Source organism: Sander lucioperca, chromosome 9 (genome assembly GCF_008315115.2).
Source record: "Sander lucioperca isolate FBNREF2018 chromosome 9, SLUC_FBN_1.2, whole genome shotgun sequence".
NCBI classification, from domain to species: Eukaryota; Metazoa; Chordata; class Actinopteri; order Perciformes; family Percidae; genus Sander; species Sander lucioperca.
The window spans coordinates 34,888,408-34,911,461 of NC_050181.1; the positions used below are offsets into that span (position 1 = coordinate 34,888,408).

At 41.7% G+C, this 23,054-nt stretch overlaps 1 protein-coding gene across 2 annotated transcripts; it reads left to right on the forward strand.

Annotated features, from left to right (window-relative positions):
* Positions 1-56: 56 nt before the first annotated feature.
* scinlb (scinderin like b) lies at positions 57-22,389 on the forward strand. 2 transcript variants are annotated; one of them, XM_036004913.1, is made up of 17 exons: positions 57-230; positions 3,984-4,171; positions 6,595-6,749; positions 9,513-9,674; positions 12,351-12,500; positions 13,409-13,507; positions 14,140-14,272; positions 14,500-14,588; positions 14,765-14,980; positions 16,275-16,405; positions 16,650-16,740; positions 17,875-18,045; positions 18,524-18,698; positions 20,039-20,154; positions 20,311-20,388; positions 20,837-20,897; positions 21,554-22,389. In XM_036004913.1, exons 2-17 carry the CDS (start codon positions 3,991-3,993, stop codon positions 21,712-21,714), a joined length of 2,169 nt encoding a protein of 722 aa, XP_035860806.1. In that variant the 5' UTR covers positions 57-230; positions 3,984-3,990; the 3' UTR covers positions 21,715-22,389. The 2 variants fall into 2 exon arrangements, with proteins under 2 accessions (XP_035860806.1, XP_035860807.1); XM_036004914.1 differs by having other exon boundaries at positions 13,409-13,498.
* Positions 22,390-23,054: the final 665 nt, after the last annotated feature.

Sequence of the window (23,054 nt, forward strand, 5' to 3'; positions counted from 1 at the left end):
CGCTCTGTTCTCAGACACACACACACTCATAAACAGCCCGAGCACTCCCTCCTCCTCCTCCTCCTCCTCCTCCTCCTCCTCTCTTCCTCCTCCTCTTACCTCCTCCTCCTCTACTACACATTAAAGCCATACAGACTCTCACTCACTCACTCACTCACTCTTTTACTCTCTCACTCCCACATTTCAAGCCTCCAGCAGCGGATCTCTCCCGAGTCATCTTGCAAAAAACTGTGAGTTCAGTCGACATGACACGAATGCACTTTTTATGACTTTCCGGACTGTGATTTACCTGACAAGCCTTGTATTGTAAGCCGTGCAGACTTTTCTTACACCGAGGCTGCGCAGCTCGCGTTGCAAACTGATGTGTGTTTTTTGTGTAAAGTTTGAAAGTGATTTTTCCAGATGTGGAAAAAAAAAAGAGTCGTTCATTTCTCTCTCCTGAGTCACAGCAGCCAGCGAAACCGAACCAAAGCGTTTCCATGTGTTAGGGAAACACGGGCTACATGTCCTGCTTATTATGGGGGAAATACTCCGTTATTGTCTGTTATTATCTTGTGAGTGAAACGGAGCGCAAAAAAAACAAACGGCGATAGATAGAAGGCGATAGAAGTGCATGAAGTAGCAGTGTGGATGTTATGTAATACAAAAAAAAAGTGTAAAAGTGTAAATTTTACCTAAAATGGAAGCGACATGAATGAATCGTGGCTTTTTATTTATTTATTTATTTATTTATTTATTTATTTAAAGATGCACTTCTGCTATTAAATGGTTAAGAGTAACTTCCCATCAGCCTCAGCTCCGGTCTGATCTGTCAGCAGAAGCAGCAGATTAGATGACGTCAGTCACTGGGGGACGCTCTCCCCAGCAGACATATGTGTGCATTTATCCCCACAGACCTGCAGTATGATCATCAGTGTGACGTCACAGCAGTGTTATTAGCAGTGCACGTCCTGGATCCTGAGTGATCTGAAGGTCTGTCCATTAGGGCTGGGCGACGTGAAGAAAAATCAAACATCGTGATATTCTTGACCAAATACCTCGATGTCGACATTAGGGTTGATAATTGGTGCTTTAACAAAAATATGAACACGTTGAGATTTTACATAAATAATCTAAATGGGAAAGAACAGTCTGGTGAGTTCAGAAAGTGACATCACTTTACTGTAATGCAGCCTTTACAACCAGGAAAAGACAACACTTGTGTCATATCGCGATATTAAGATATCCAAAATTGAAGACCATATCTAGTCTGATATATCGATGTCGATATATATCGATATATTGCCCAGCCCTTCTGTCCAATAATGCAGCATTTATTGATCAGCCTCTTACAGGAAGTCCAGTGGGTGTTTTCTCTCTGCACTGAAACCTGAGAGCCTCTCATAGAACACACAGCTGAGCAAACTCCACACCAATATTACTCCTTCAGGTGGTTAGGGTGGTGGTTAGGGTGGTGGTGAGCTGTGGTTGTTTGGAGTGTCTCCAGTTAATGTTGAAGGAGAATTATATTTGAACAGCAATATATGCTCGGATCAATCTCCAACGTTTGTGTATTTCCATTTGTGAGGTGCTTTTGTGGAATGGTCTTGACGAACAAAGCGATAGCATTCAAACAAAGTATGAATATAGTATTTAAAAAAAAAAAAAAAAAAAAAAAAGGTTCAAAAGACACATGTTTGTAGTTGTTAAAGGTGCTGTAGGTAAGCCTTATAAAACTAACTTTCTGTCATATTTGCTGAAACTGACCCTATGTTCCAGTAGAACTACATAAAGCAGGTCATTTAAAAAAAAACATCTGGCTCCTCTGGCACCACCTACAGCCTGTAGTGCGATTTGCAAAAATCCACCGCTCCCTGTTCAGATGCACCAATCAGGCCCAGGGGGGGTGTCTAACTGCGTGTCAATCACTGCTCATGCACACGCATTCATTCTCCCTTGGGTGGGGAGGGGCTTAGGAGACCGTTTTGGGCTTTAGCAGAAAGGGGGGAGGGACTAAGAAGTTGTCGATGTTCACATTTTGGCTCCTGGATCTTCACAATCCTACCTACAGCACCTTTAAATACAGAAGTGAGGAAGGAGAGTGTAAGTCACTGAAGTTAATGGGGCTTGTTTTTTTCTTATTTTAGTCTTAATAGCTAGATAGACTGTAACGTAAGTAGGACTAATTGGAGTAGTATTTCTGTATTATTCTGGTTAGCTCACCTGGTTGAGCGCGCGCCCCATGTATAGAGGCTCAGTCCTTGTCGCAGTGGCTGCGGGTTCGGTTCTGACCTGCGGCCCTTTTGCTGCATGTCATTCCCCTGTCTCATCCACTTTCCTGACTTAATCTGTCCTGTAAATGAAGGCAATAAAAGGCAAAAAAAAATTATCTTAAAAGAAATGTGTCCATATAGTTTATCTTATTGGATCGTGAACTTGTCTATGGTAAAGACTGGGGGTAGGACTTGATAAGCCTAGGCTTTTTATGATCCCTTTTCCAACAGATCTAGTGTGCGTTACTTTTATTTTTTTGAAATCGGTCAAAATAAAGATTTCATTCATTTATTCGTGTCATTTTTGAATATCTAACTAACTGTTAATAACAGGCCATGCACAATGAGCAGGTGTAAGATGTAGTTGCAGTGCAGTGTGTGGATCTCGGGGTGAAGTATGGAGTGTGAGGACACCACAAGTGAGGAAGTGGACGTTGCATGTGTTGTGCGTCATCACAGTGGACGTTACATGGACGGCTCGCTGCAGCAATAATCCTGCCGCCACGCTGACTTGTAATCTGGCTCTTGTGTAATCGGGGGAAACCATAAATCTGGATAATCTTTCACTCTCGTCATGATCTGAAGTTGATTTCTTTTGTCCGTTGACCCTGAAAGCCAGATGCAGTGACACTGAAGAGTTCAACTGCGCCTCAGTTGGTGCACAAGATGCATCCATTGAAGCGCTCTGCAGTCATGCAGTACCAACACAATAACATTAAGCTTTGTTTTCACTCCATATCAGCTATATAAACACAAGATATGGGAGTTAAGAAATGAGGTAGTGCACGTCGTGCTGTGTCGATATCTGGGTGTGAACTGGTTATGGCTCGTGTTAACAGAAGTATGATTTACAGATTAAACATCACTGATAACGGATCAAAGTTCCTGCATCAATCGCATTTCAGTTATTTAAAACCTACTTTAGTTCAGACAATGTTGTCGGTCTGATAAGCTTTGTCTTTAGAAGTGAAGACATTATGAAAAGTTTCTCTCTCTGACACTTGTGTATTTACATTGGACTTTTAAATGAACAGGATCCAAGAGGCTAAGGGTCAAAGCAACTTGAAAACAACGTATCTCTAAAGTTTTCATGAAAAGCAGCCTTGATTTAGGCTTTGCGGCGGTGCATTTTTGACAATACCCAATGGGTTTCACTGGCCCAACAAGTAGCAGAATTTTCCCAACTCAAAAAAGACCATTTAACCCTCCAGATTATGTGAAAACTAAATAAAGAGAAGAGATCTGTTTTTTTTAGATTCAGGTTCAGTCAGATTCAAATGGCAGATGCAATTCATGTAAGAAAATCACCCCAATGACTTTTTCGTGTGAACAATTTACAGACAATAGCAGCAGCAACAATTTTGTTGAACTAGTTTGTGTGGTTTAGTCCCTGCAGTGAAAAATATGGTACGAGTCGTGTCAACACTCATTTATTAACCACTGTGGGTTAGTCTCTCTCAGCTGTCATTTACACTTCTACAAAAGCATACAGTTCAGGTTCATCAAGTGATGATGCCAAAAAATAACTTTCTCACGTTTGGTGGCTATGTTCTTCCTATATTGTCTCTGTCTTCTGTGTCTTTAGTCAGGATTTACAAGATTTTATTTGCAGCAAAGTTTTGCAAGGCAAAAACTATTAAAATCACTCCCTGTCTTTCTCTGACTCTCTTTCTCTCTCTGGCCTCCTGCATCTCCATAGTAACTCTCTTCCTTCTTATTTCTTCATCTCAGAGCCATCATGGTTTCCCATAAGGAGTTTGTGGATGCAGGGAAGAAGCCGGGGCTGCAGGTGTGGCGTATCGAGAACATGGACCTGAAGCCGGTTCCTAAGGGCCTGCATGGCAGCTTCTTCACCGGGGACGCCTACCTGCTGCTCTTCACTACGCCAGCTCCTTCATACAACATACACATGTGGCTGGGTAAGACACGGCCCAGTGGTGGAAGAAGTTCTCGGATCCTTTACTTAAGTAGAAGTACTACTTTTTACAGAACCACAGTGTAAAAATACTCGGTTGCAAATAAAAGTCCTGCATTGAAAATGTAACTTAAGTAAAAGTATGTAAATATCATCAGGAAAATGTACTTAAAGTATTAAAAGTAAAAGTACTTAATGCAGAAAAAACCTCACATTTTAGAAAGTGGAAACGATCCAAACTGTTCTGTGTTTAATGGTCTAATCATTTCAGCTAGACTCATAGGCCTGTATATTGGTGGGTAGTTTAATTTATAATAAAACATCATGTTTTATAAACTACATGTGTTTTGTGTGCTAAAATCTTAATTTGTAAAATAACTAGTAACTAAAACTGTTGTGGAGTAAAGGGAACAATATTTCTCTCTGAAATGTAGCGGAGTAGAAGTAGAAAATGGCATGAAAAGACTCAAGTACAAGTACCTCAAATTTGTACTTAAGTACAGTACTTGAGTAAACGTACTTAGTTACATTCCACCAGTGACATGGGCACATATTGTGCGCCTCCGTACGGGGCAACATGTTGATAATCCCAATTTTAGCTGCTTAGAATGTAAAATATTAGCTATTCTTATCTTTCTGAACAACATCCTGCTATTTGATAGCTTCCTGTTTATTTTGCTTTATAAAAAGGACGTTGTCATGCCGTTTTCAAAACAGGAACACTATTGCATTGCATTTTTGAGAAATAGTCAAGCTTCACAACACACTTGGTAGCAGAAGCTATTTTACTGTGACGTGTTCCCAAAATGCTATCGCTTGTTTTTCTTCTCCTGTCATTCTGTTATTTTATGCAAAGTTTTATGGTTTGACACACTTTTCTAAGGGATTATATGATGTCCTGAGGTTTCTGCTTAGTTTTTGTATAATGTGAGCTCACTAAAGCAATTCCTATTGTTTAAATTGCAACATAAGTATTAGTATTAGATCTTGAAGTGGGTAAAAGTACAGTATTGTAATCACTTCCTTGTCAGTCACAAACTAAAGTCAAATATTTGTCAATCTAAAAAAGGAACTACCTCTTAAGCTGATACACATGTGGTGCATGTGCATACATGACCTATCCGTGCATTTTGATACAGACGCACAAAAAAGCTTTAAGGGTTATTAGACAAACGGAGCGAAGGAAACTTTCTTTTGTGGTTGCTACTAGAGATGGTCCGATACCATTTTTTGCTTCCCGATACTGATTCCGATACCTGAACTTGCGTATCGGCCGAAAGCGAGTACTGATTCGATACCAGTGTGTCATATATTTTATTATGTTTTAACAGCTGTATACTACTATCTGTCTGTCTGGATGTGAAATGATTTCTATCTTTGTTGTACAGCCTGGATCAGGTTCAACGTTTTTGTGAAACATGAACAAACACGAACAATAAATGCCGTTAAACTTTCTTTTATTATCCAGTTTGACAGTCAGTCATAACGGAAAAAGAACATAAATAAATTACTTTAAAGTAGATTTTCTTCAGGGACAAATTAGGTGGTATCGGATCGGTGCATAAACTCCAGGACTTTCAGATACCAATACTAGCATTTTAGGCGGTATCGGAGGCTTTTTCCGATACTGGCATCGGTATCGGAACATCTCTAGTTGCTACGCTAACGCTGTGGTTCTCCAGTGACTGCAGATCAGATTAGATATCTGATCTCACTGCTGACACATCCTGTGCTATATAAGTTATGAAAATGTCTTCTCTAAAAGTCATAGCAGTTTGTGAAATTCCTCCCCGCAACACAGCTCCCCCCTCTGTGCTCTCTGCTCTCAATGGAGGCTCAGTTCCATGGGCCTGTACACAGCAACAACTTTAAATCCCAAATTGAAGGCAAAGTATTCCCATGCTCTGTACGTTGCCAGTTACATAACAATGACAGAGACTTAAATCAAACCATTGCATGACTCACTTCTGGAATATTCCTTGAGGCCACATAAGAGACCAGCCCCTGCATGTTTGTAGTGTTCCCTGCCAACTCTCCTGCAGTGCGGGCGCACAGTTTAGTTCTCCGCTGCCATCGCAGCCGTCTGGAAGACGTTAAAGTAGAAATAACACGAGACTAATAAATTCCCCCCTGTCTGGGATCGATGTTAGCCATGTTGAATCATGGAAGAGTTTTATCCGTGTTGTGTGCCATCTGACAGTAATAGCAGGATACCAAGTGGCTCTGCTGCAGATGTGGTTGATTTGATCATGTGATTCAAAGCCTTTCGTTCTGACTCAGAGGTCCCGTAAGGTCACTGCAGAAACTTGAGTGCTACTGTTTGCTCTGCTAATGTGAAACGAACTGAACGCTTTTGTGAGAAACTCGACCCTTGAGCATCCTTGTGGGGGAAAAGACGATTTCACTACAAATGTCTCTTTCCCGCAGGGGACGAGTGTTCGCAGGATGAGAGTGGAGCGGCGGCCATCTTTTCCACACAGCTGGATGACTTCCTGGGCGGTGGGCCGGTGCAGTACAGGGAATTGCAGAACTGCGAATCCAACACCTTTCTGGGTTACTTCAAGTCAGGAATCAAGTACCAGGTGGGGAAAGGGGAAAAAAGGGCATACATTGACTGTGTTCGAGACCTGTCTGTCTCAGCAACAAACTCTCGTGAGATCTGGGAACACGGATAGTCAAATAACATTCGCGAACGCCCTAACAAAACTAATTTTCTTTATTGCTAAATATGGCTTTTGGCTTTGTAAATGTCTAATGTTAGCAAATGTCATAAATCATGCACATATGACTTTTCATCCATCCACACAACGTTCACTTCACTTCCAAACGAGGCCACACCCCTTTAGGAGACAGGACATGTGTACTTTTTCATACCATTGCATCTTCAGTTATAGAAAATATTTGCCTCACCTCTCAGCTGCTAGACAAGGGCGTGTCTTGCCAAGAAAAGCAGAGGGATTATATATAATGACACCTCCCTCTGTAGGGCTCATTCTAAGCTAACGAAAACATTATTCGGTAACCCTTTACTTGAAGGTGTCTACATAACAGTGACATGACAGTGTCATGAACACATGACACTGTCATGACACAGTAACCTAACTCTAACCCTATCCCTAACTTGTCATAACAAAAACCGAATGACACTTAATGACAGAAGCGTTATGTCATAAACGTTTATGACTTGTTTATAATGTTATAACGTTTATGACAGTGTCATGTCCCTCTTATGTAGATACCTTCAAGTAAAGTGTAACCCATTATTCTTACTTTCAGGTGATTGTACACTAATGGAAACATAATTATAAGATAAGATAAAATAGACTTTATTAATCCCACACTGGGAAAATTCCTGTGCTGCAGCTGCTCAAAAGAAAAATGTACACACATCAGAATAACACAAATACACATGAATTAGACATAGGAGAAAAAAATATACATAAACTATAGGAAATGGAAAAATAGAATAGAATTAGTTATAATAATAATAGTAATAAAACAACCGTATTTACACAATAAACAACCTTATATAAACAGACAGTATATAAACACAGATATACAGATGAGTAAGGTGCGAATGAATAGAGATGACATATTGCACAGTTGGAGGTGACACAGAGTAATAAAAAGATAAATGTGCATAGTGCAGAATATTGCCCAGTGATGGCTCATATTGCAGAAACAGCTAGCAGTGCTACATTATGATGTTGCATTAAAGAGTCTGACTGCTGCTGGAAGGAAGGACCTGTGGTAGCGCTCCTTCTTGCACTGAGGGTGCAGCAGTCTGCTGCTGAAGTGAATATTATACTTCATTTTTGCCGATAGATCCCCCTAAAGCTTACACACTGCTCCTTCAAAAATAGTTGCTGTTGTGTTTTCAGTTTTTAAGTTAGCAACGAAGAGGTTACAGTATATTTCTTACAGCATAAACAGTGACAGTTATGATGACAACAAAAAAAAACCTGTTTCAGGACTCTGTTTCACCTAAATATATCTACAGGGTTTAATTATTGTCAGCATCCCTTGAACTTTGGCAAGCAGCGAAGCTAATGAGTCTGAAGTTCAGAAGAAACACAGCATTCCCCTTTCGCTATATATATATATGCCAGGGTGTGTCTGCCTGACTGGATTAACCGGCTGTAACCAGGCAACCACCCGGTTCAAAGTAGGACATTTTGAAAGACACACGCTAGGCCACTTTTTAACCAGCCATCTGTTTCCTATTGCCATGAAAACCACCAAACCTCCAAACTGGCTTTAGCTGGATGTAATTAGCCCAAAGTCTTGTTTACTGCTTTTGCAAAGTTAGAGGATGGAAACTCTGCTCTGCACATTTCACACACACACACACACACACACACACACACACACACACACACACACACACACACACACACAGTGTTCTTCAGAAAAATAGCAAGAGACTAAACTAAACCTCATTAACTCTTGCGAGTTTTGGTAACTCCACTGTTAGGAAACGGTCCTGCCATTAGAACAAACAAAGCTTGCATTGTTGCCATGGAAGATCTGACTTCCTCTCTCTTGAGAAAGATGAACGGCATGAATGTGGTTTCCATTCTGAGGCCTAAATAGCCATTCCTCCAGATGCTAACAAGACGCTGTGTCTTTGTGGGTAAATGCTAGGCCCTCAACAGACATTTTAAAAACAAGGAAGTTACTCTTTGTATTTGTTCTCACGAACAGACGGTGTTTAATCCCAGCTTTAGTTTCTACGTGTTGAAAAAAGCCTATGAAATATTAATCTATCAAAGCAGTCACATTGCTTTCCCACGTTTGTCTGTTGCTAATTTGCAGTTATTAATTTCCATGCCTTGTAAAACCTGTTTTGTTTAATGGCTTCACAAAGGACGGCACATTACGGGACAATGCCGCTTCCCAGGTACACCACTGTTGCACGGAACAGACATGATCCTCCTTGCCAGAACCAGGCATCATGTTAGTTTCATTTTTCATATTTGATAAGGTTTATTGGCTTTTTATTAGCTGTGCTTTATAGAACATGGTAATCTCATTATTTGGCACAGCCTTTTGTCTTTTGAGGTTTTTACGCTGTTGTGTTAAACTCATTTCACCCTCACTGTGCAGCAAATGTTGAGCTCTGTGTCTCATGTAATCATCTGTCTCGTAACATCCTGCCTTAGAACTCTCAGTAGTGCATTTGTGAGTGTTTATCTGGCTAACAAATGGTGGGTTTTAACCTAAAACTGTGCACTTGATGGAACATTTGTGCCGTTTGCTTCCTTTAACGTGTTTACGTACACATTTCAAATGAAGCTGAGGTTTAAGGAAAGTTTTCTCACTGAAATTATTTTTTTTGGTCACAGAAAGGGGGCGTTGCCTCAGGTTTTCAGCATGTGGTGACCAATGACATGGACGTGAAGCGCCTGCTGCATATCAAGGGTCGGAGGGCCATCAGAGCAACAGAGGTGGACATGTCCTGGGCCAGCTTCAACAAGGGAGACTGCTTCATTATCGACCTGGGCAAGGTGAGCTGGGTTTTATCTGTTTGTGTATGTGTGTGTGTGTGTGTGTGTGTGTTGGGGGGGTGTTCAAACTTTGAGCGCCAGCCATTAGAAATAATGGGTTTCAGAGCGCTGTTGCGTTTGGTCTGAAAGGCCTTCGACATAATTCTTAAAGGTGCTCTTAGCGATGTCAGGCGTTTTTGAGGCTACAACATTTTTTGTCACATACAGCAAACATCTCCTCACTATCTGCTAGCTGCCTGTCCCCTGAACACACTGAAAAACGCGGTCTCCGTAGATAGCCCAGGCTCCACAAACGGCAACAAAAACAAACTGCGCCAACCTGCACCACGGGATGAGGAGGAGGGAGGGGCGAGCTAGCCTCCATTTTGTTTGGCAATACTTCGAACGTCAACAAGAAGTGACATCACCCAACATCGCTTAGAGCACCTTTAAAGTTACAATCCTTGAGATTTTCATGAAATCCAAGCCCAAACATGATACTTTTTATGGTCTGCATTTTTTCAGCATTAGCCAATCGATGTATTTACATCCTGTAATTACCTCTCTATATAGCTTTCATATATAGTTTTCATTGCTAGTGGCGGAGTCCGCCATTCCCGTGCTGAATTCCAATTGCCTACTATAGCATGAGGGATTCACAGGAAACAATGGTGATAATCCAAACCCATATTCGTTTACCTACTATGGTATGAACCAGATCACAGTTGCTCATACTGTGATGTAAAGAGGACAAATAATGATTTTCTCCTTCATTATAACAAACTAAGTTTGTTTGGCTGCGCTGAAAACAGATACACCAGTTCTGTTAAGCCCCTGACACACCACCACGACGGCCGACCGTTGGCAGAAAAGGCAGTCGGACTGATCAGTCGCCTCCCAGAAGTCCAAAAAGTGCCTCAGAACACACCGAAGGGACGCCGACTTGAGAGTACGTTCTGCGCGTACATGAGCTGTAATATGTCTCCATAACAGCAGGCGGCGCTAATCTGTATTGTCGCCCAAAAAATGAAAACCGGCAGCTGATTGAAAGAACGCGTCACGTGGGTCTGGCTGCTCCCGGATTTTTCAACAGGGCATAATGGCGGCTTCGTTCGGAATCATAGACTGTATATTAATGGACAGCGCGTGTGTGACGTCACCCATTGGTTTGTGGAGATCTGCTATCCGTCGTCGAGTTTGCGGTTATGGGCGCAGCCATCCTGGTTGCGGATGTGACGATTTTAGACAAGAGGGGGGAGTGAGGGAGGAGCCCTTACACTCTATGTTACACACTTTCACTGGCAATCACATCATAGCCACGCCCTAAAACACCCCCCATTTTATCGCCGATTTTAAATCAACGAGACCATAATTAAAAAAAAATGAACATCATTCTGTGTTGCAGAAGATTTGAGACTAGCGATTGAGACCATAAACTCATTATGAAAATGTTTACTGAGGTAATCACTTTCTCATAGACTTCCGACCTCCGTTTACAACTGCACGTGTTGCCACCTGCTGGAATTCAGATAGAATGCAGGTTTAAGGTACTTCCGCATTTGCAGCACTTCGCCAAACCGGATGCGTTGTCCATTAATATTAACAGTCTATGTTCGGAATACGATCTCATATTTTACGAAGATAGTTCACCGAAACGTGTTTCTGAAAACATTTTAAGCGAGAAATAGGCCATGCAGTTGCTGAATCTGTCTTCAGATTGACAAAGGTCGGTTTAAAAGATTTTCGTCAGATTTTGAGAGGCTTAGTCACGCTCATCCCGCTCGTCATTTCCCGGTTAGCACTCCACCAATCAGATTGGTCATTGAGTCCGACTGCCCGCCCTCCAACCCAGCAAGTCAGGTCAGCCAAAGTGAAGGCTGACAGCTCCTCCAACGGACGACGGCACGGAACACACCGAACAGACTCGAGTCACTGACCTCGCCAGACTGTCCGACGGCTGATTATCTGGTTGGTGTGTCAGGGCCATTAAATAGCCCCTATTATAGTCCTTTACAGTGTCATGTTTGTACTCTTGGGGTCTACTAGAATAGGTTTACATGCTTTGATGTTTAAAAAACATATTATGTATTTCACACTGCCCATTGCTGCTGCTCCTCTGCCTGCACTCTGGCTGCATCTCATCGCTCTTATTTGATAGCTCTTTGACTCCTCGGTCCTCAGCCATAGCCGAGGATACACAAAAGCAGCCTTCCCGGAAGCCGTGCAGCTGAAGGAGTTACTAACTCCGCCCGTACAGCTGACAAATTCATGTGACGCTTCAGAGGAAAGGACATCTCATCCTGCTAAAAACATTTCCTCTGTTCCTCTCTCAGGAGGCAAGTAGAGTACTCGAGGAGGCAATTTAAGCGACATGAGATGCAACTTCTGTCTGAGCTCTTGGCCCGCCTTCTTGAAAAGCCCAGTCTGCTCTGATTGGTCATCTTTCCCACTCAGTTGTGATTGGTCAACCAAATTCAAACAAGCCATTGGGCGGGCTGTGCTGGCTCAGGCATCACCTATGGGCAGCACATGTGAAAAAACAGAGCTGTCATTCACAATCAGTGACATCACTGATTGAGGAATTTTAAACAGGATTGTGGATGAGGTGTTTCAGGCAGTTAAGAAAAAGTGCTGACTGAAATCCAAGTCTAATGAGAATTATAACTTTAATATTTCATGTCTTTCTCTCTCCTGCAGGACGTCTATCAGTGGTGTGGCAGTGAGTGTAACCGTTTCGAAAGGCTAAAGGCTGCTGAGGTGTGCATCGGCATCAGAGATAATGAGAGAAACGGCAGAGCCAAAGTGCACATGGTGGAGGAGGGGGACGAGCCAGAAGCAATCATTCAGGTGACCATTGGCGATTTTAGACCCCCTAAATTTCATCTCAGCCCCCCTAAAAATTCTAATAATAATTTTTTTTTTTTTATTAAATAAATTTTAGTGCATCAAGTTAGAGTTGCAAACTTGTCTGTTAGTGACAATGGACAAACAATAACAGGTTCAAAGGGCTTGAAACAGGTTTAGTCGCTAATGCTATGCACCTGTAACCCCGTCAAGGAAAGGGTCAACAGAAACGTTGTTTTGGCCAATCAGAGAAGGTTGTGCCAGACTCCCGCCTTTGGCTGAGTCTCTAACAATTTTGGTTAACAATTTTGCAAGGCGCTGTATCCGTGTCACATTCTCATAGGGGCCCCCCTAAAGGTCTGATCCTAGAATTGCCCCTGGAGGTGACACACAATGTCACATACACACATATTCCTCTTCTGGTGAATCTCAGCTGCACACTGAAGCTTTCAGCCCAAAGGTGATCAGATGTGAGCAGAAGCAGCTATAAGTGTTATTGATGCAATTCACGGCCGGTGATTAGTCAGCGTGGGAATGAGTGGACACAATGCTGTCCTTTGTAATGCGCTGCTCATGTGCCAACTCTGTGCCAAGGCGGGACGAGAGGACGGTAAACTCCAGAGAGGCCTAATGAGAGAGAGAGAGAGAGAGCGAGAGAGAGAGAGAGAGAGAGAGAGAGAGAGAGAGAGAGAGAGAGAGAGAGCAAAAGAGAGGATAGAGAGGATATATTTTATATTCATAAAGATCTTTTTTGAATCTGAGAAAAGCTGTAGAACGTAGTCTACAAAACATATCCCCATCAAGGCTGCCGTGTCTTTATCTGTGTATAAAAACTAAAGTGTAACTTGGAGCAAAAGTGATAATCATGACCAAAAAGAGGAAAACAATGACTCATTCCTCTGGTTGTGTAGGCTCTGGGGCCCAAACCCAACATTGCTCCCAGCACTGTGGATGATGATAAGGTAGACACCTCCAACCGAAAGAAGGCAGCCCTCTACATGGTGAGTGATGTAAGTAACTTCAATTTAATTGAATTTATATACTGTATATACTGTATATGTGGTTTTGATTTCTGGGTGGGAAATAAGAGTTCCTAACTACAAAGGGATATTACACTAAACAGGATTAAAAATGTATAGCCTGATAACTTTGGAAAAAAAGAGTGTGCTGCATTCTTATGGTACTGATTTGATAGCCTGGATCCAGTCCAAAATAATTGCAAGTTAGTGCAAAATCAGACTAAAAATCTCAAGTTTATGAATGGTATAAAATATGTATGTAGCTCATATGATAAAGTCTACACTGTCACATTCTGCAATTACAAAGAGGCACGTTGACAATATGAAAAATCCAAATAAGTTTGAATATTGTAACAAATGAAGAGGCTTTGAGGCTGTTGAAGAAACATGTCCTCACTTTACTGTACACTTTGAGAACATGTCTCAGTAATGTCCTTTGAGCAAGACACTGAACCTCAAGTTGCTCCCCGGACGCTGCTACTGTGTGTGGCTGTCCTAATGCTTAGGATGGGTTAAATGCAGAGATTGAATTTCACTACATTGCACTGTACGATTGTATGTCACAAATAATAAAAGGTTTCTTGAACATAGCTGGTAGCTGATGCTGTCCTTCTGCTTCGTAGGTCTCTGATGCCTCTGGCTCGATAAAGGTGTCAGTCGTGGCTCCGTCCAGTCCCTTCAAACAGGCCATGTTGTCCCCAGAGGAGTGCTACATCGTGGACAACGGGGTGGACAACAACATCTTTGTCTGGAAAGGTGCCGACAGCTTTACAGACTCAAGAAGACGGCAGGAAAAAAGAGCATTAGCATTTAGCTTTCCTTGCTGTCTTTACCACTGTTTCTTCTGCAGATATTCTAAACATGCTATTTTATAAGATAATATACACTAGGTAGTTAAGCATAAGGGAGAGCCGTTGAAATCGCACCGTGTTCTTGTGAATTATGGCCTTCTCATCATGTCATGTCTTATCTGACTCCACCAGGTCCCAAGGCCAACGCAGCAGAGCGTAAAGCAGCCATGGCAACAGGTCAGCAGTTCATCAAAGACAAGGGATACTCCGCCAAGACACAGGTAACGCTGACATCTCAAACGAACACGTGTCTTGCAGAAAAGCAGCATCTTGGTTTCAAATAATTAGTGGAGACTTTCCTCTGTTGTGAGATGATTTAAAGAAAATCCTCACATATAATGCCAAGTCAAAGATGCAGGTAATTCAAAATGTCCTCTCTGACCTATTTCCCTTACAGATCCAGGTACTTCCTGCAGGAGCTGAGCCGACTATGTTTAAGCAGTTCTTCAGCGACTGGAGGGACAAAGACCAGACAACCGGCCCCAGTAAGGCTTTCGCCATCGGCCGCATAGCCAAAGTGGCGCAGGTGCCCTTCGATGCCTCCACCCTGCACTCCAACAAGGCCATGGCAGCCCAGCACGGCATGGTGGATGATGGCAAGGGCAAAGTCCAGGTATAATAATAATAATAATAAAAATAATAATAACTTTATATATATAGCACCTTTAAAAACAATGGTTTACAAAGTGCTTTGATAGCAAAGCATATATACAAACCAATACACATACACATATACTGTATACACATCATGATAGTAATGAAAATAGAAGATGGAAGATTTAAAGTACAGAAAAAAAATGACAATTCAATAAACAAAATGAACAGGTGATAGGGTAAAAAGACAATGAATGAAAGTCATTCAGCAAGCCTTATCTCCTCGGGCAGGTCGTTCCAAAGCTGAGGCGCTCTAATAGAGACGATCGCCTCTGGTTTTAAGCCCCAACTTTGGCAGTGGTGGAATGTAACAAAGTACAAATACTTTGTTACTGTATTTAAGTACATTTTTCACGTATCTGTACTTTACTTAAGTAGAATCAATAGTGCATACTTGTGACTTTTACTTCGTTACATTTTGCAGCAATTATCTATACTTTCTACTCCACTACATTTCTACAACGTTCCGTTGCATTTTCGTTACATTTTCTGATCAGTTTCCCCCCCCTGCCAAAACGTCTTCCTGACTGTCACGTACGGCACAAGCCGGGGGAGCAGGTCAGGGATGGCAAGTGACGGTGATCCCCCTAGCTCTCCGCGGGGTAGTGGAGCTGCCGAACTCGCTGGCGGCGCCCTGACTGCTGCTGCTACGGGCAGAGATGAGAGCTTAGCTGCTCTGAGGCTTTACGGATGTATAAAATTTATAATATATAATGTATAAATATATATATATATATATATATATATATATATAAAATATAGACATTAAGAGAATAAATCGTTATGCAAGTACTTTTACTTTTAATACTTAAAGTACATTTAAAATCAGGTACTTTTTACTTTTACTTAAGTAGGGTTGTCATTGTGGTACTTCTACTTTTACTAAAGTAAATATGTCTCTGGTTATTTGTACTTTTACTTAAGTACTGAGATTCAGTACTTCCTCCACCACTGAACTTTGGAACAGTTAGAAGGGCCCCGTCCGAGGATCTAAGGCTGCGAACAGGCTCAGCATTGGGTCAGCATTTCTAGGATGTAGTCTGGGGCTAGACCCTGACTGATGAACTTTAAAAGTGATCAGTAAAATCCTAAATCACTGACTGAACTGACAGGGAGCCAGTGAAGTGGAGCTAGGATAGTAGTGATTTGATGTCGTCTGTTATAAGTGTGTTAAAAGTAAAAAAAAAAAAGAAAGAGCCAGATAAAACAGTGTGGTAAGTGTGGAGAAAAACGGGTTGTGGTCTGGCTTTCAGATTTGGCGTGTTGAGGGTGAAATGGTGCCTGCGGATCCCTCCTCCTACGGTCAGTTCTATGGTGGAGACTGTTACATCATCCTCTACAGCTACAGACAGGGAGCCCGCGAGCAACACATCATTTACACCTGGTGGGTAACAACAAACATGCAAACACATATGTACTGTGCAATTTGTGTAATGCAGTATGAATAACATGCTGTAGGTGAGCGTGTACACACATTACCCCACCACACCCAGTCACACTTAGTCACACTCAGTCACACCCAGGAGAATTCTTGAGAAAACTCTTCAGACTGTGTGTGTGTGTGTGTGTGTGTGTGTGTGTGTGTGTGTGTGTGTGTGTGTGTGTGTGTGTGTGTGTGTGTGTATTAGGCAGGGGCTGAAGTGCACACAGGATGAACTGGCAGCGTCAGCATTCCTCACAGTGAAGCTGGATGACTCAATGGGAGGATCCCCAGTTCAGGTTAGTGCTCGACGCTGACGCACCGCACACCTTTCCATCATGTGTAGATGCTGTGCGGTCTCATCGTTATCCCAAATATTCGACAAAATAAACACCAGACTTGACTGACAGACTGTGACTCAAGAGTATTAAAGGGATAGTTAAAAACAATGCATTTAGTGTAAGAAGTAATTATGTTAGGAGTTCTTTTTTTTCTTAGAAGCTGACATGAATAGACAAAGCTACAGTTGTTTTCTGAATATGACAAGAGGATTGTGGAAATAAGTTGAGTAAGAAGTTACAGCTAAGGTGTCAAATTTGAGAACTAACCTGACAATAACATAGAACGTCTACCTTCTTATTGATTTAAACTCCGTACATAACTTGTACAAAGTTGTTTGTCTTGGGTGCTCTAAAGGATGAGTATAATAGAGTTTAGCTTCTTAAATCTATTAAAGTAAATTATTACAGAGGATTAAGTACAGCTGACTAAAAGCAAAAATTGCATTAATACCTTCACTCTTCTGCCACGAAAAACAACCATCCTTGGACAACCACTAGAGGGCAGTGGCACTGTAATTTTCATATTTTGATATCACTCAACACAAATTGCTGCACTTCCTTACACACCACATAATAACTTCAGGATTTACAACAACTTTACGTTCATGACCAGAGTTGGCCAACAAGTCTCATTTATCATTTATTTGATTGTTGCACAAGGCAAACTCTCACTAATAATGACGACATTGAACTGTTTCAGGCATTATTTTATACATGCTTTCTTTAAAACACCCTACAGGCGGTTTTGTATGTTTTAGCCCATTTACTACAAATTAAATGTACTTTATCCATCAGATTCTGTTAAATTATCTATGGTTCTATAAGAAAAGTATTCAAACTTGATTGAGTTGTGTTAACATCAATACAAGTATGAAGTAAAGTAAAAACAATGTAAAGTCTACAACATTTGTAAACATATTAGCATGGTCCTATACATCTTCATAAAGACTCCCTGTTAAGTTAGACATATAGTCTGTTGATATTACTGGATATGCTGACATACAATATTTTATTCTGTCACTTATGTATATAAGCTAGAATAGCCACCAACTTTCATGGTGAAGTTTTTTAATGCCTTGATCCGTACTGCAGGTGAGAGTGACTCAGGGCCAGGAGCCTCCACACCTGATGAGCCTGTTCCAGGGCAAACCCATGATCATCCACAGGGGAGGAACGTCACGCAAAGGTGGACAGTCGCAGGCCGACAGCACTCGCCTCTTCCACATCCGGCAGAGCTCTGCGCGTGCTACCCGGGCTGTGGAGGTGAGCCGTCTGCCAGCACATGGGCTTGTGTTGTCACTAGGGCTGGGTACTGAATTCAATACTTTTTAGGCACCGACCGAATGGCCTCTAAAGTATCGAGTATCAAAAAATGCCTTGTCATTCAATATCCAATTTCAATACCTAAGGAGTAAATCTCATCAGCGTCAGTGAGCCAATAAGCATGCAGCATATATTTGTGATTGGCTGTTTAACATTACGACGTAGAGGCAGTCAGGAAAAACTCTATGTCACGCACAGAGACAGGCTCACGTAGTAGGAGCTGAAAAATGAATGTGTAATGTTGTAATTTCTTTTTGTTTTATAAAATTGGTATAGAAAAAAAGTATCATTTAGGAACCGGTATCAGAGTTACCATATTGGCATCGGTACCGGTATCAACATTTTATGAAGGACCCCAGCCCTAGTTGTCACATCCTTGATTTCCCCTCTTACCTGTCTACATGTGCCCCCCCTCCAGGTCGAGGTCTCTGCTTCCAAACTGAACACCAACGACGTGTTTGTGCTGAAGACCCCGAAGGCCTTGTTTGTGTGGCGGGGAGTGGGTGCAAGTGATGAGGAAATGGGGGCTGCCAAGCATGTGGTGGACTTCCTGGGTGGCACTGCCACCCAAGTGTCAGAGGGCAAAGAGTCAGGTGAGTGTCCTCTGAGGACCAATATGCTGTATGTAATAAAAGGTTGTTACTTAAAGCTATAGTGCGCAACTATTCTATATGTATAAATGCCCGTTACATTCAAGCTATTTCGAAATGGGTTGATACAAAGCTAATTAAGCCCACCAGCTCCACAAAACTCTCTCTGTATTCCTCAGTGTGGCTATGTTTACTAAATGGTGTAGTTGGGCGACTTTCACGCACAGAAGCTTGAGTGATGCGTTTTACATCACCGCTGACAAAGGACAACAGCATTGTTCAGCTTTGGAGACGAAGAGGACATAAAATTTACAAAAAAATTACCTCACCGAAGGCTTGCGTCATGTGGATGCTCCGGCAGTGTTGTTGTCGTTAATTAGAATTCCTCATGGGGGCGACAGAAACTACACACTATAGCTTTAATACTTACCCCCATGAAAATAAACTGGGGGGTGATCGGTCAGGACGGCTTTGCTTTATTCATCTGCCCTAGGACCATATTTTAGGGGATATATTTGACAACGCTGGTCTGATTTTGACAATTATGGAGGCAGGATGCATCATCACTCGGTGTAACTATACTCATTTGCCTAATGGTAGTCTTGCTTTGCCAGACCTTCCTCCACAGCGCTGCGGAGGAAGGTCTGGCTAGTCCACTCAGCATTCCGGGATGGGAGAAAAACGTACTCTGGTTTATTGGCATTTCTTTAAACCAATCACAATCGTCTTGGGCGGCGCTAAGCTCCTGACGGAGCCACGGTGCTGCTGCAAAATAGCCTCGGGGAAGGAACTTGTTTCGGTGGAACATGTGTACGTTCAAAGGTTGTTTTAGTCGTGCAACAGAAACCTCGTGAATAAAGACTGGCCTAATGGCTGTGCAGTAGTTCAAAGCCAAAAGTTATATGTAATCAGTTGTACTTTATCTAAGTCATTAGTCTGTGACAGAACTTTGAGGAGTAAAAGCAGCTCAACTCTGTTATGTTGTTTAAAAAATGCCACTAATTGTCCTCATGAAGGTACTAGACTTTAAAAGCTAAAAATAAAAGGCTGTAACTTCAACGCAGTAACGTCGTATTGCTACATGCTGTATGTTGCCATGCAGATGGAGCACAAAGTTATAGGCCCAATGCCTGATCGAATTGATAAACCGTAACTGCTGGGTTTCTGGTCTGGTTTTGATTCAACTTGAAATCTTGATGCATCTCGTCACTGACTGGCCCAAAGAACAGCGGCATCATTCTTTTGTGGAGGACTTAATTCCCTTCCCGTTCAAACAAACAAAAACACCAAATATGGGACAAACTACTTGCAGCCGATGGACGTTGTATTTTCTTCTCTCCCAGGTGATTTCTGGTCTGCTCTTGGCGGCAAGAAGGAATATCAGACCTCCAAGAGTCTGCAGAGCGTGGTCCATCCCCCACGTCTGTTTGGCTGCTCCAACAAAACTGGAAGACTTATTGTAAGTCACAGTGACATAAGAGTACAATTTGTTTTTGTTGTTAAGGCTTATATGCTTCAGATGTAGCAGCTATGTTAATATAATGTAATATAAAATGGCTAACATTCACAAATCCACACACAGTCAGTCTGAGTTTTCTTCTGTTTTGTCTAACAGGTTGAAGAAGTACCCGGGGACTTCACTCAGTCAGACCTGGCCACTGATGATGTCATGCTCCTGGATACCTGGGACCAGGTAAGAAGAGCTCTCTGTCGTCATCATTAGAGCTTGCAGAAACATTTTTTTAATGTGTGAAATGTACTTATGGAATTCAGAGACTCCAGAGACTAGATAGAGGCAGGCATACTCTTAAATCTCTGCATAGCCATTACAATACATTACATTTAGCTGACGCTTTTATCCAAAGTGACTTCCAATAGATGCATTCGACCATGAAGGCACAAACTCCCAACAGCAAGAATCACATAGAAGTACATTAGCTTCAAATAAGCCAACTACAAAGTGCTTCATGTAAGTGCATTTTTTTTTTTAAAATAACCATCTTCTAGCCAAGGTGCAGTCGGAAGAGATGTGGCGGAAGATGTGTCGACTTTCAGCTTTCCTGATATCAATGGGAAGCTCGTTCCACCATTTAGGAGCCAGAGACTATTTGAGTGACTGAGTGTGTTTCTCCTCCCTGCAGATCTTCCTTTGGGTTGGCAACGAAGCTAATGCAGAGGAAAAGACTGGGGCTCCCAAATTAGGTTTGTTGCATGAAAACCCTAACACCAAACAGATCATACTGTCTTTATTCAGATACTTGCTGCAAGAAAGCACTATAAAGTCATGGCTATTGGGTTTAATGAAAATATTTCAAGTTTTCAAATTTGATGAGAAAATGCTCCTTGTAGGTTTTCTTAAATAATCATTTCACACTGTGGAGCGGAGTGCCACATCAACATTCAGGATACTACTGTGGGTCTGTCAAACCTGTAAAGTAGGCATCAGTAGTCAAATGACTTCCTGTAGCAACATTATCTTTTTTTGATAGAAGTGGTTTATTGATCTGTTGCATCCAACAGCTTGTCGCCTTCACGTCTTTATCTAATCTTGGTACTGGAATGTTGTACACTTCATAGAAGTTGAATGCCGCATTTTTTTTTTATCATATTCTTTGCTTGTGAATTTTAAAGTGCCACGATTCAGAATGCTACTGTGGATCTGTCAAACCTGTAAAGTAGGCATCTTAATTCAAACTTGGTATATGGTAACTAATCCTTCAGGGCAGTTGCGACCTGTTTTTGTCTTGTTGGGAGCAAGACAAAAACACATTTTTTTAAACATATTCTCACTTTCTGTCTCTTGTCTCCGTGTCTGTCTTTCTATCTACCCCTTTCTCCATCTACTTCTTGTCATGCAGCAAAAGACTATGTGGACTCCGACCCGTCTGGCCGCAAAGGACTGCCCATCACCACCATCAAACAGGGAGCAGAGCCTCCAACTTTCACTGGTTGGTTCCAGGCCTGGGATTCCAAGATGTGGGAGACGGATCCAATGGACAAAATCCGTGCTCGTTTCTGAACACAAAACTAAAGGCTCTTTCTACCAGTCTGACTCCTTACCTGTCCAGCAACTGCTATTGCCATTTTGTTTATATTAATTCCAATCCCTAAGTGCCAAAACCAATGTTATCACTGTTATCAAGTTGAAGGGCTGCCTCTATGCCTTGGTCACGGTGCGGTGCATCGGACTTCATAAAAAGAATTCATCACATTAGTAGGCAAATGACTTCCTGTAGCAACATTATCTTAATTTGATAGAAGTGGTTTATTGATCTGTTGCATCCAACAGCTTGCCGCCTTCACGTCTTTATCTAAGCCCCTCATACGTATAGGAAATAGGAATAGAAGCCTTTTCAGACAGCTGGAGATATCCTCTGTTTCTCTCTGCTCTCTTTCAGTTCAGAAGACACCATCATGCTTTCCTCGGTGCCAGTCTTTTTTTTCCAAAATAGTATGTCAGACAGTTTACTCTATAACTACGTGGTGTCCACATGTGTTGAGTTGTATCGTTGGTACTGGATTGTGGTACACTTCCTAGAAGTTGCATGCCGCATTTTATTACATGCATTATTTTTTCTATCATATTCTGTGCTTGTGAATTTTAAAAGGCGTACAGCGGTATGTACGTGTGCCTGTTGTCTTTATTAAAATGCTCTCATGGATGGCTTTTAAATAAAACTTCCAGTACTTCAAACTCTGTTTTCTGTTTGAACATTTTCAAGGCTAATGAGTAAAGGAATAAGATTAATCATAAATGTCCACATCCTGCACCACCAGCATCATCCTAAGTTTCTCTCTCCTCTCTCGGGAAAAGGAAATGGGATCTTGTTGCAGCTCGCAGCATCTGTCTAAGAAGAAAGAAGACATGAAAAGCTCAGTCCACAGCTGTGCTGTCCTTCCGGATGCAGAGACACACACTAGGTTTCTTAGAGAAGAAACATCAGCCAGCATTACAACCTGGAAATGTCTATATCCTGCCATGATACGGTGAATTGAGACACTGAGCAGTGTGGGATTTGCAATCTTAATATACAAACTCAGCAGAAAGCCCATTAGCCCAACCCATCCTATGAGTGAATGAAAAAAACAACAGTTCAAGGATGGCTAAATAAACATTTTAATAATTTACTTGATTTCATTTCAGAGGATGTGTGCTTGACGGAATGCTCAGGCAGAGTAACAGTCTCTGAAACATTAATACTGCAACAGTTACTCCTGTGTAATGAAAAACAATACCATTATATATCATAAGGTAAATAAATACATAAAAATACACACAACAGTACAAAACATAGGATTTCTAAAAGACAATTAATAAAAGAAAAGCAATGTGGTGAGGCTGTTATGTCAGGAAAAATA